Raw genomic sequence first — 14,511 nt, 5'->3', positions numbered from 1 at the left:
TATATATATATATATATATATATATATATATATATATATATATATATATATATTAAATTAAATTATTTTTCTTTCTAGAAAAAAGGAAAGGGGTGGCCTACGAGCCACCCTCAAAGGTGACGGGGGGTGGCTTGTTGTGTAATACCTAAAATATTAAATAGGGCTAATTAAACTTTGGAATAGCTAATGAATTTGATAAAGTTTGTTAGGGGCTGTTGAAAGTAAAAATTTTGATTTTTGTTCTTAACCAAACATTCGAAGTGGAATAGCCAAACGTTCAATTCAAGCCTTAATGTCAAACGCTCGATGTTGAATCCCCGAAAGTTAGGGTATTTGTCTATGCTACAGTCGATTGTATGTGAAAAAGTACAGCGCACACGTTTAGAATGTATGTCAGATCGTACACCGAACATTCGATTCGTACACTAAACGATCAAGGAAACCCTAACAATACCATAACGTTCGTTAAAGCACACCAAACATTCAATGATTGGCTATACTGAAAAATAACACATTAGCCTTATCCACTCGACTCTAAAGCCTATAAATACCCCTCCCACAACCCTTTAAACTCAAATTTGGTTTCTTCTAGTTCCAAAGCCTTTGTAAGAGTGACACTACAAAAAAAGAAAAAATTCTGGACGGTTTCTTTCTAGACGGTTTTTAAAACCGTCTAGAATTAAATTTTTAATGACACTTTTCTGAAAAGCATCAGGAATTAAAAAATTTACAGACGGTTTTCTGAAAACCGTTAGTAAAAAAAAAATCACAACTATTTTTTTTAAAACCGTCGTGAAATTTGTTGACGGTTTAACTAAACAATCTAGAAAGGTAAATTTCCAGACGGTTTGGTCCTAAACCGTCTGTTAATTCAAAAAAAAAAAATTCAAATTCAAATACAGCGTGAATGAAACGCCTTAGCCATTTTCTTTCTTCCCCAAAAGCTTTTCCCCCCAATCTTTCCCTCCTTCCTCACTTAATACCCTCTTCCATCACTTCCAACCAATCACATACACCCAATCAGAACCAAAACCCCAAAAAATCTCTGTTGTCCACGTCAGCACAAACTCAATGCCTGGTCACCGGGAGCCCCACTCGTCGCTAGAAGTCGTCGCTGACGGCCAAGCTCGCGAGACTATCCCCTCGGCGCTCAAGACCATGGGCCGTTTGTACACTCTGTTTCCTCTCATTAGATGGAACTGCCACTTGGAGACCATCTTCGCTGCGTTCTTCCGGTCCCTCTCGAACGTCAAGCTTTGTCGTGAGTGCCTCTGCATGAAAGATTACGGTGCCGTTGCCCTTGACTGGGTCTCCGGCGACGACAGTCGGTTGCCGCCCGAGTCTCCTGTCCTCATTCTATTGGTTCGTCCAGTTTTTGATTAAATTCTCCGGTTCGAGCCACAAGTCCTGTGCAAATCCTTCGGATGAGATGAAAGTCCCAGAACGTTAGGCTACCAGCTCGGCAACGGCACTTGGCGAAATAGGAGGAGCTCATTCCGCCCACGCTGCAACTTGACGCCGCCACCGCTCCACCACAATCTTGGATTTTATTATGAAATGTATTTGGATTTTAATTATGTATTTGGATTGTGAAATGTATTTGGATTTGAATTATGTAATAGGTAAGTAGAATATTCTTGTGAAGAAGTGGATTTTGGATTTTGTATTTGGATTGTGCAGGTATTTGTATTATGGATTTTGTATTATTAATGATATTAATATATATATATAAAAAAAAAAGTAATTATTAATTATGGACGGTTTGGACAAAACCGTATAGAATTTAATTCTAGACAGTTTTGCCTAAATCGTCAGTAATTAAATTTTTTGACGCTATATTTCGGACGATTTCAAGCCGTCTAGAATAAACTGTCAGGAATTGATTCCTAACATTTTTTCACCTAGTTCTGGATGGTTCAAAACCATCCAGAAATAGGAGAATTTTGTAGTATGATAGAGTGATTTAGAGATATAAAATGAGCTCTCTTGGTTCTTCTTCAAATGAGGTAACATTCCTAGCACAACTTGTTTCTTAGGTTGTTATTTTGTTGTTTTTGTGCCATAGTTTATTGTTTTGTATCTCTAGTTAGTTTTTGGTTTACAAACTATAATAGTGTTGGATTAGTAATTTGAAAGGTTTGACGTACCAAGTTCTGCGTTGTGGTATTATTGTGGCTTAAGACAATTAAAAATCATTTAATTCATTATGACTTGTCTATAAGTGGTTTAGTTGGGTTTTTGTTTGAAAATGAGTTTTGGCCCATCACCAAACATTCAACACTTCTATCCGAACATTCGACCTTCGGGCAGTGAACCTATTTTGGACTTATTTAGGATTTATGGCTTATTTAGCTCAGGTTTAGGACTGATGATAGGTTTTTTTACATATTTCAAGGTTGTTGGGCCTCATGAGGATTTTGTGTATAAGCTTTACTATACAAATGAGTAAAAACGCATACGGATATTTGTTATAATATTTTACGCAGAAACATGATTATTTTGTGTACCAAACATGCAGTATGTTTATAACTGTGAACTCTACTTTCTGAAAATACGTGGTGAATAACAAGATAATGAAAATGATGAGTTTATAAAAGCATGTATGTAAAAGACAGTAAATATTAAATTGCATCGTATGACATGATACACCGGTACATGCGGGATAACAGACATGGGCTTACTATACAGGTTAACCCTATGGTCAAAGGTTTATTTTTATATTAAGCCTCGGATCCAATGGTTATTTTGTGATCGGCTGATAAGTCTTGAATTATTTGATTCAAGACCCCTTAATTTACATTTGTTAGACCTAGTTTGTGTTGTATATATAATGTTTTGTTGTAGTTTTGTGTTTTGTCTTATTTTCAGATCTTAGTTGAAATCTATTTCAAAACACTTGAATTAGACCTGAAAATACATCAAAGGTATTTTAGTCATTTCCAGAGTTCGAGATTATTCATGTTAGTTGAAGAATTGACCAAGGCAATTCGATCAATCGACTTTATAATCGATCGATCGATCGAAGTTCATTAGTCGAAGATAAAATCGATCGAGCGAGATGCGATTGATCGAAGCAGGACAGCCCCGACTGCGATCGAGTGAAATGCGATCGATCGACTTTATAATCGATCGATCGAATTCTCCATCTTCCAGAAAATCAGATATTTCTAGATCTTTTGAATTCTTTATATATCATAAGTTGGATTTTATGGACAGAAATAGACGTCGACTATCTCTGTTTGTGCAGCGGGAATTAACTCTTGATGGTCTTTTGTAAATCCAATTATCTATATATATGAGATTAGAAATTTATGTTTAGACATGCATCTTTTGGGAATTTCGGATTTGCTCAGGTGTATTACTTAATTTTTAGTGTTTTTCATTTACTTTGATGCTACTCTCTGGACCGAATTCCAGGGAGCTTGTTTCCTTTGTTGTTTTTCCTTTAAATTTCATGTTCTAGCTTAGGTTTATTTTCTTTCCTTGTAATCCGAATTGTAGAAGTTTTAATCTACTGTTTTAATTTATTTTCATCTTGTTTCTTTACTGTTTTTCATAGATTTCATGCTTAGATTAAAGTCAATTATGTCTAGCTAAATTAGTTCTTAGGGTTTGATCAAAATCATATCCAAAAACCATGAAGTGTTCTTGAAGTTCTTAGGATTTTCTTGAGATGTTTGATGATTGTTAAGGGCTAGAGGATCTCAAAATCCATGGTAAAATGTTTTGTTTTCAAGATTCCAATCTAATTATTCATGAAAAATAGTTAAACTTGTCTATGAGTTTTCTTAGATTTCTTGAGTAAAACCAACGTTCTTGGAAATAAGAACGATGCCTTTTGCAATGGTTCTAATTTGACATGATTTATGTTTACCTATTAGAGTCACCTTATAGGGTATACTAGGGAATACCGGTCGTTTCACACCTTTGGTAGTTTAAACCGTTTTTTCAATTAGTGTAACTTTTACGTGATGCGACCGGTGTGAAACTAGATATCTTATCATTGTGACCTAGTTAGGGTTTTCATATATTGTGTATGCTTATTAGGATGTGTTGTAAAGTAGTAAGCTAGGGAGCATTAATCACTCCACATCTTTCGTAGTGTAAACGTTTTTCAATTATAGATTAATCTTTACGTGGAGTTGATTAATGTAAAACTAGGTGCTTTATGATTACGTCTTAACTAAAGTATTTTCTTGTTGAGGCCGTTGTAATGGTTGACGCCCATTATGCGCTCATATCATGCATGTTAGGAAGATCCATATAGACTTTAAGCATTTCATTGGTTGAGGATTGGACAAGATCTATAACCTAAGTTTCTTTTAAGTTTGCTTTCAATTTCCGCTTTCATTCCTTCACTTTATTGTTGTAGCTTCAATTCTGCAACCTTTACTTTTATTTATACCTTTAAGTTAAGTTAAATACGCTCTTTAATATTCCATTACGCAAAACAACCAATAATCTCTGTGGTTCGATCACCCTTACTATAGTACAATTGATTCGTACTATTGCGAAGTGGTAAAACTTATAAATTTAAAATTCTCGTAGTCGAGTTGACTACCATCAGCACACTATGCTTAAAGGAGGGTCACGGTTACAGCTTTACTTGTAGCGTGGTCCATACTCGGTCGAACTCGGTCGAGATGCTAGTATATGACGGTAGCGTACATATCCGGGGCACCAGTGTTGTATTATAGGTCCATTGGGACACAGCCAACCCTGTCGAGAAATAGTTAATATCCTAGGTAAACCATATGGTGTTAAGCTATGACATGAATCTCTTATTACATCATATATTAGATCTATACTACATCCATGACGACATTGTTAAATAATAAATTATAACATTGCATTGCTGCATGTGATTTATAAATAACTGAGTTCTCTACATGATAACTTGTCACCAAGTGTATTATTAGTCACTAAGTCGTGGACTTACACTTGTATCTTTTTCCACATATGAAACATGTATTGTTTTATAGTTGGACCACATTTAAATGTCGGATTTGAGATGGACTTTGAGGCTGATGTGACCGTTTGGTATAATGATATTGATCCAGTTATACTTGAGGACTGATTGTTGGATTTTGAAGGTTGATCATGGTAATTAGTACTTTTGGGTGATGTTGTAGGCTTAGCATTTGAAGCTCAGTTGTGCATTAAGGTTTAGTTGGATATTTTATATCAATGATATGTATAGTGTGATTTCAATTATGTGATAACTCTTGTGACGTAACGGAAGACTAATGTAACTAATCAAAGAACAGCGTATTTGATTCTGCAAAGAGAAGCGTCTTCGTTTTCTACCCAAAAAGATAACATAAGCCCGCAGGCTAAAAGAAAGATAACACTCCGCAGAGTATTTGAGAGAGAATTCTCTAATTTGATAATATTCAATTGATTGAGTTTTACATGATAAGCAAGCCTATTTATAGAAGAGAAATATTTGTAGAGAAAGTTATCCTAATCCTAATAGTAATAGTAAACCTTATTCTAGTAACAATAGTAAACCTTATTCTAACAGTAAAAGTAAATCTAATCCTAATAAGGAAAAGAAATAAATAAAGCAAATCTAATCCTAGTAAGTAAAGAAAATAAAGTCCTAATCCTAAAATGAAATAAATAAAAGCTACTAGGGGCTGCACATCAAAAGGACCTTCTAGGAATTCACATGCTACATCAGTCTCACATTCTTGAAAAGAACTTGTCCTCGAGTTAAGTTTCAAGTTCTCTAGTGGAAAATATTCAAAAATGTCTGCCACGTTGAATGTTGAAGATACTGCCAAGTCCTCAGGAAGATCAACGACATATGCATTATCATTAATCTTTTTAAGTATTATGCATGGACCGTTCTTCTTATTCCTCAACTTTCCAGAAACACCAGTCGATAGTCGCCCCTTGCGTAGATACACCATCACAAGATCTCCTTCTCAAAAAATCTTCAATCGCTAACCCTTGTCTGCTTTCGTCTTGTACTTATCATAGGATTTTTCTAGATGCTAACGAACTCCCTCTTGGGTAGCTTTCACCCGTTCTGCTAAATGCTTCACTGCCACACTTGCTCCCAGTAACTTAGGTAAAGCTACAAGATCTACTACAAGTCTCAGAGTTCTCCCATAGATGACTTCAAACGATGCCTTCCCAGTAGATTGATTCACCATGTTGTTGTAGGCAAACTCAGCCTGAGCTAAAGCTAGGTCCCACTACTTCGATTTGTCGCCTGAAATACAACGAAGTAAATTATCTAGAGTTCAATTAACAACTTTTGTCTGTCCATCAATCTGCGAATGAATCGTGCTACTAAAGTTCAATACTGTGTCGAACTGCCTCCATAGTGTTCACCAAAAGTGAGACAAGAACTTGGTGTCTTCGTTGGAAGTGATAGACTTTGGGACTCCATGCAATCGAACCACCTCTCGAAAGAATAGATTGGCCAATTGAACAGAATTAGATGTCTTCTTGCAAGAAACAAAGTGAGCCATTTTAGAAAATCTATCAACAATTACCATTATAGAATCTGCTCCTCGTTGGGTTCTCGGGAGACCCAATACAAAATCCATAGATACATCTTCCCATGGTGGTTCTGGTATTGGTAGAGGCATGTATAATCTCGTATTTTAGGTTTGCCCCTTGGCAACCTGACAAGTCTGGCATCGTCGGACAAAATTACCTACTTCTTTCTTCAGTTGCAGCCAATAATACCGCTCCTCTACCAGGGCAATAGTCTTGTCTCATCCTAGATGACCACCCAAGCCTCTAGCATGTTATCTCTGATTATTTGTTCCTGTAAGGAACTCCTCAGAATGCACAACTGATTCCCACGAAATAAATATCCCTCATAAATGTGTATCTCAGAAACTGGTTGCCTCGCCTCGCAACGCTTCTAGGTCTCACCAAAATCTTCGTCTTCCTCATATATCTCCTTTAGACACTTGAATCAAGTCACTTCAGCTTTCATTGTGATTAGTAGGGTAGCTCGGTGGCTTAAAGCGTTAGCTACATGATTCAATTTTCTCGATTTATGCTGGAAAGAAAAAGTGAACCATTGGATATAAGAAACCCACCGAGCATGCATCCGATTCAGATTCTTTTTGACCATTGATGAATTTTAATGCTTGATGGTCGGTATAGAGGACAAACTCTCGTTGGATCAGGTAGTGCTCTCATACCTTGAGGGCTCTTAAGACAGCAAAAAGCTCCAACTCATATGTTGACCACTTTTGTCTTACTTTTTCGAGCTTTTCACTACAAAATTCCACAGGCTTCCCTTCTTGAGATAACACAACTCCTATCTCGACGATTGATGCATCATACTCAACTTCAAACAGCTTGTCAAAGTCGGGTAAGGCAAGTACAAGTGCTGTGCATAGTTTTTTTTTTAATGATTGAGAAACTTCACTTAGCTTTATCACCCCAGTTGAATTTTTCTTTCTTCATACACTTGGTGATTGGTGCTACAATACTGATGAAATTCGGAATGAGCCTTCTATAGAAAGTTGCTAACCCATGGAAACTTCTTACTTCTTCCACTTTCTTGGGCGTAGGCTATTCTCGGATGGCTCTCACCTTCTCTTCATCCACTCGGATTCCATCGGCATTGACTACAAATCCGAGGAAGAGTAATTGATCCATCATGAAACTACACTTCTTTAAGTTGATAAACAACTTATTTTCACGGAGGACCTCCAACACTTTCCTCACGTGATCCATGTGATTTACCGGGTTACGATTATAGATAAGAATATCATCAAAATAGATAACGACAAAATTTTCGATAAAAGGTTTCAGTACCTGATTCATGAGTCGCATGAAAGTGCTTGGTGCATTTGAAAGACCGAAAGGCATCACCATTCACTCGTAAAACCCCTCTTTAGTCTTGAACGCAGTTTTCCATTCATCTCTTGGTCGTATACGAATTTAGTGATATCCATTCCTCAAGTCAATTTTCGAAAAAAATCTTAGCCCCAGATAACATATCAAACATGTCACTTATTCGAGGAATAGGAAATCGATACTTGACTATGATTTTGTTTATTGCCCGACTATCCAGGCACATTCGCCAACTTCAATCTTTCTTCGGTACAAGTAAGGTCGGTACTGCGCATGGACTCATACTCTCTAGTAAGTGTCCCTTCTGAATTAACGCTTCTACCTGTTCTTACAAAATAGCATTCTCCTTTCGGCTCATTCGATAATGTGGCAAGTTTGGGAGACTTGCTCCCCGGTACTAAGTTAATATAGTGTTGGATATCTCTCATGGGCGGCAGTCCTTCGGGCATCTCTTCAGGCATGATGTCTCGGAATTCTTCTAATATCGGTTGCATTATCTCGAGAACTTCTTGTGAAACAAATCCTGGAGTTCTCTCGGTCACCAATGCTATGATGTCTTGAGCCTCCTTAACTTCTTCTATAAATTCTAAACTAGTGGATAGAAGGACCGGCTTACCCCTAGAATGAGTTGAATTTTCGACTTCTTGTAAGGGTCAAAATGTTATCTTCCAACCATCCCGAAAGATAGTGTAAACGTTAGCTCTTCCCTGCTACTGGGCATCCACGTCAAACTGCCATGGTCTTTCCATGACTAAGTGGCATGCGTCCATCTCCACTACATCACACAAAATAGAATCTGAGTAATGCTTACCGATTGAAAATGTGAAATGAATTCTCTCGGTTACTAGTGTCTCGGTTCCCTGCTTGATCCATTCGATCTTGTTTGGGGCTAGGTGCTTCTTAGTTTTCAAACCCAACTTCAAAATTATCTCCTTAGACACTACATTCTCATCGCTACCACCATCAATAATCACATTACATGCCCTTTGGTTGACTGTGTAGCGAGTACGAAAAATCTTATGCCTTTAAGATTGATCATTTTGCCTTGGAATCAAGAGTAAATGTTGAATTACTAAGGATCGGGAAAGTGGGACTCCCTCATCAGCGTCAGCCAACTCCTCTTCTTCATACTCGGGTGTATCATCTTCTCTATGCTCGGATTCTTATTCTGCCTCCGAGGACATTGATGTGACCTATATCCTGGTTGGTTGCATTTGAAACACATGTCTAGACCGGGCCGTGCGTATGGATTGTTGGCTGGTTGTTTCGGGATATTTGAATTGCTATTGGATCATTTTCCCGTGGAAGTCACTGGTTGACTTGGTGTGACCGTTGGGACTAGAGGTTGCTTTCCCCAACCTTGTGTTGGTCTCAAATTGAATCACTTGTGTTTCGCTCCCAGGTTGGTGCTCTACGCGCTCTCCAATTGCTTCTCCGCTCGGGTTGCCAAACTAATTGCCTTGTTCAAAGTAAATACAAGATGCATAGACACCTTATCTTGTATTGCCACACGCAGTCCACCAATAAGCCTTGCAAATTGTTGATCTTCTGTCTCCATGAGATCATTCCGAGCAGCTAGGCGATAGAAATGATCAACATACGCCTGGATGGTTCAACCTCCTTGTCGACACTCTTGGTATTGCTGGAATAGTCGTTGCTCAAAGTCCGATGGTAAAAACCGTGCATTGAGTAGCCGCTTCATCTTCAACCAAGAATTTACAAGTCCCTTCCTTTGTCGGGTTCGGGAAATCTATAATTTCTCCCACCAAGCTGAAGCTCCTCCCTTGAACTTGTATGCCACTAATTTCACCTTGCAATCCTTGCGAATACTCATATAATCAAAGAAGCTCTTTACCTCCATCACCCAATCTAAGAAATCTTCAATTTGAAGATGCCTGTTAAATGATGGGAGATCAATCTTCATTCGGTATTCATGGGATTCCTCCCAACCGTGATCCTGACGTTTGGGTTGCTCTCCATAAGCATCCCGGTAGCCAGGGCCTCCATAGATATTCCCCATATAGCCAGCTCTATCGCGCTCATAACCTCTGAAGCCTACGCCACCATGACCGGCACCCCTACGTCCTTCACCCTGTCGATCTACTCAACATTCTGTCCGAACACTCCTTCAGCGAAGTCTTCATCGTCACTAAGATCCTCATAGATTGGTGGTCGGTTTATGGGTGCAAGTTGCTGGTGAAGAATAGGCCTTACTCGAACCCCATCATCATCATGGGCATCATTGTCCCTATGATTACGATTAGGACCCATGTACTTGCGCTCCATCATCTCCCGTATCTGGCGCATCTCCTGTGGCATTGTTTGTTGGATTTGCTGGAATTCGGCTCTCCAAGGAGCCTCCCTATCACGAACATATAAAACAAGCCCGCAGGCTAAAAGAAAGATAACACTCCACAGAATATTTGAGAGAGTATTCTCTAATTTGATAATATTCAATTTATTGAGTTTTACATAATAAGCAAGCCTATTTATAGAAGAGAAATACTTGTAGAGAAAGTAATCATAATCCTAATAGTAATAGTAAACCTTATTCTAGTAGTAAAAGTAAATCTAATCTTAATAAGAAAAAGAAATAAATAAAGCAAATTAAATCTAATCCTAGTAAGTAAAGAAAATAAAGTCTTAATCCTAAAAGGAAAGAAATAAAGCTTATAGGGACCGCACATCAAAGGGACCTTCTAGGAACCTTCTAGGAATTCACGTGCTACATCATCTTGGCAGATGATTTGGTTGTAATTAATGTTTATAGAATATTTTATATTTTCACTGTGAAGTATTCTATTTTTGAGCAATAGAAATAGATCATTGAGTCTTATTCCTTGTTGAATGGAATTGAGAGGCGAATTGTGAAGTTAATTACCAGTTATTCAATTTCTCAGGGCATTACACGCCGCCACCCCTAGCCACCTTGAGATCTGGCTGGAGGTGGCCCACGAGCCACCCTTATTATTATGTATTATATTTCTTTTATTAAAAGATATACTTGTCGTCATTTTATTGACCCTGACGTAATACTTAACGGAATGTCACATGTTTTAACAAAATTTAACTTTAATGATTAAATTATTTTTTTGACATACTTAAAAAAAAATTAATTTACTTCAATCCGAGGGAAAATAATTTATAATTTAGGCGAAATAAAATGGCTGATTTTATGTTTATTTATTTTTAAATTTTTGATTCAGTTGGGTGTGTTGTCTCTCTAGGTTATAATTGCATATCAAAGCTGGCAGAAAAAAGGTCGTGGGAAGTGAAAGATTGACAAGAGCACTCCCAACCTGGCCTCCTACAGTTTGATAACATGAGAGTTCGTGGGAAGTTCTGGGAAGTGAAAGATTGACAAGAGCACTCCCCAGCAGTCTCATAAGATGAGAGTAGATCGATCACCAGCAGCACAAACAAGACTGTCAAATCACATATCACTTCACAAAAAAATCATCGCTCTCTTCCTTTCTGAAAATCAAAGTGAAGGTGGTATGTCATGTGTGGGGGGAATGGGCAAACTGACTCGACCTTAGGTTTAAATATTTATACATTTCTGAAGCCCCGGCCCACCCTTCTCATCTCTTAGTCAAGTTGTCTCACCTAATTCAGAATTTTTGAATCTTTTTTAATAATAATAATTATTATTATTACAAGTATAGAAATAATTATAAATGAAAATGTCAGGCCTCGTGAAGGGAGAGCTGATCAGTAATAGTTACTACCACTTTTACTGATAGTTTTTAGGTTTATCCACACTGTTTAGTTGTAATATTGAAGTGTTAGTTGTCCTGTCCCACCACTCATATTTTATTTATTTAATGGTTTGGTGTAGTTTTTTCCCTCCCCTTTTCTCGATTGTAAAAAAGAAAAATAAAAATAAAACTATTTGCTTTTCATGGAAATGGCCGAGTGGAGAGCAAGTATATGATCGTCAAAAGAAAATGCGAGGCTGGTAAAATATTCTAACTATAACATGAATGCTGTAAGGTAATAATTGAATGTAGCATGGAACTGATGGGATGACCATTGCCATTAATGGCATGCATGATGGGATGGCCATTGACCAATATTGTTGATGCGTTGCAAAATTGCAATGAAGTCATTGGTTATGAGAAGTCTTCACCAAAACATGTTGCCAGACGGCAGTCAGGCAACGAGATATATATAGATGTATAAGATTAAGACATTAACGTTACGCATGCATAACGTAAGCCCACGAGCAGGGCAGGCCTAGTTGCCATAAGAAAGAAGGAAGTAATTATCTGGGGACTCGGGAGGGCATATATGGAAAAAAAGCAATAATGAGACTTCTGAGGTACGATACGGAGAAAAAGAAAAATCGATTTCCGTAGAGAAATGAATGCTGTCGTATCTTTCACCAGAGAGAAAGAGCTAGATAGATCGTATTGAAAGAAAAAGGTAAGGGGGTGGGGGGAGAGGGAAAACCAGCCAACAGATTGCGGAACAACAACGACACAAACAAAAGTCATGTCCTTGCTTTGCCCCTTTGATGCTCTTTCTCAACAGTTGCCATGTTTGATTCACATGGATAGAGAGAGTGGTTGTTGTTTTTAATATATCCTCTGAAAAATCACGCCATTTCCATCCTCTGAAATTGCCAATCTCCGTGCCACAGCAAAGCCAGATTATCCATCACCCAGATATATGCACTATTTATTTTTTTATTTCTTTTAATAAAAACAGATATATGCACTATTTAGAATGCAGTATTGGCCGATCAATCGTGCAATAATGTTCCAGTACATTGACCATACTAGCAATACTAAGGATAAAAATCTCACACACTTAAATAGCATACAAATAAGATTGGAACAGTACTTCGCTCCCTCTTCATTAATTGCCTAACTCTAGTTAAACTTTCTTATATATATAATATATATATATATATATATATATTTAATGGATCTTTAAACCCTACATAAAGCTTGGAGAAAAGAAGTCAATAGTCAATATCAAGATATCTTAATTACACCTTTAACTTCTATTTTGTCTCATAATGAACTCGCATTAGTGCAAGTCCAAAAAAAAAAAAAAGATTATGATCATAATTAAACTAACAGAGAAAGAGAGGGAGGAGAGAGATCCCTCTCGATAATATCACCTAAATTCTTACATTCCCAACGTTCCCCCTTGTCCCTAACAGTAAAGCAAAACTCGGTAATAATAACAGCAACAACAACAATAATAATAATAACCTAGAAAAGATGGCCGCGCATGACCAATCTAGTTAAATTATTACTAAAACTGATGATATATCTACTTGTTTCTGATCTTCGCTGTGTTTGTTTGTTTCTTTCAAGGCATAAAGAGCTTATTCCCGCACTGGCATCGCCAAGCTTCAGGGTAGTACTCAAGGGGAGTGCTCACGCCAGGGTGGATCGGCACGTGCACGGGGTTGCAGGGCGAGCACCTATCGCACTTGGATCTACACGTGGGCGGCGCCGACCCCAAACCAAGCGTCCTCTGACTCAGCCCAAATATTGCTCTTGATTCTGCTTCACTTTTCCCTCTCAACTCTCGCCGCTGACTACCTGGCAAACAATGAGCAGAATGAGAGTCACTGTAAGAAATTATATTGCCGAAAAGGGTTTGGTGGGTTTTGTTTGCTTACCGAGTTGGGACAGAGAGATGGCTGTGGCAGAGGCAAATAAGAGAAATGTTAAGGCGGTGAGAGTTTGTAGAGTGTGGTGGTGGTGGTGGTGGTGGTGGCGGCGGTGGCGCAGTACGCCCATCGCCGAGAAGGAGGGAGCCGCGCAGGTTAGCGACAAAAGCCTGATGAGCAGCAATAAATATGGTTCAGGAGTGAAAAAGATATTGCATTTGAAGGAGAGCGACGCTACTATTATTGCAGTTTTTGCGTGTGAGCGTGTGACTCTCTGTGGGTGCTTAAGTCCAAGTCAAAGAGAGAGAGTTTTGTTTTATTGTTTGGCGAAAGGGTGGGGGGTGGGTGGGGTTCGGGTGGACCTACTATGCCCTGAATGATTTGATGGCCTTCGGGATGGAATGCAGACCATGCAAGGTGGCATAGTTACCAAAATGCCATTTGGGAGATAGATGTGAGACTAGGCTTTATGCAATTTGAATGAGAATGAGAATGTGGTGGGAGTCTGGGAGGAGAGGGAGGAGAAAAAAAAGACAAAAGACACTGTAGTAGCTATGCTCCATAGGATATGATATATGTGATTGATGAATATCTGTCGTTCCAAGATTGTTCCAGGTTAATTTTCACCCCTGATCATGAAACCTGTTTGAAGGGTAGATTAGCTCGTAGACCTAGACTAGACTGGGCCCATCAACCCATTTTGGCAATTGCATATGGAACACAGTAGGACCGAATCGTTTGGCCCGTGTTTGGTTACTAACATCTCATTTTTCTTTTTTATTTTGAAAAAAGAATCGGACTTCAAAATATTTTAATTTTTTTTTTTAATTTTTTATATTATATCAATAATTTTTTTTTATTATTCAAATAAAAAAATTTACCAAACTTTTTTCATTTTTCATTAAAAAAATTTTATTCTTTACATCACATCAATCACTTTTTATAATTACTAAAAAAAAAAAAAAAAGAAAAAAAAATCAACTCAATAATATTTGCCCCACACACCCTTTCTCTTACTTGAAAAAAGGAACCCATGACGTGTTAGCGGGCTT

The 14,511-nt window shown here is 37.9% G+C and overlaps 1 protein-coding gene across 1 annotated transcript; it reads right to left on the bottom strand.

The window, feature by feature from the left end:
* Nucleotides 1-12,911: 12,911 nt before the first annotated feature.
* On the bottom strand, nt 12,912-13,721 carry LOC133858768 (EPIDERMAL PATTERNING FACTOR-like protein 5). Its single transcript, XM_062294230.1, has 2 exons — nt 13,469-13,721; nt 12,912-13,388 (listed from the first exon to the last, which is right to left on the bottom strand). The coding sequence occupies exons 1-2, from the start codon at nt 13,587-13,589 to the stop codon at nt 13,153-13,155; spliced, it is 357 nt and encodes a 118-aa protein (XP_062150214.1). The 5' UTR covers nt 13,590-13,721; the 3' UTR covers nt 12,912-13,152.
* Nucleotides 13,722-14,511: the final 790 nt, after the last annotated feature.

The sequence above is a fragment of the Alnus glutinosa genome, chromosome 1 (genome assembly GCF_958979055.1).
Source record: "Alnus glutinosa chromosome 1, dhAlnGlut1.1, whole genome shotgun sequence".
NCBI classification, from domain to species: domain Eukaryota; kingdom Viridiplantae; phylum Streptophyta; class Magnoliopsida; order Fagales; family Betulaceae; genus Alnus; species Alnus glutinosa.
This window is presented reverse-complemented; position numbering and strand designations above follow the sequence as displayed.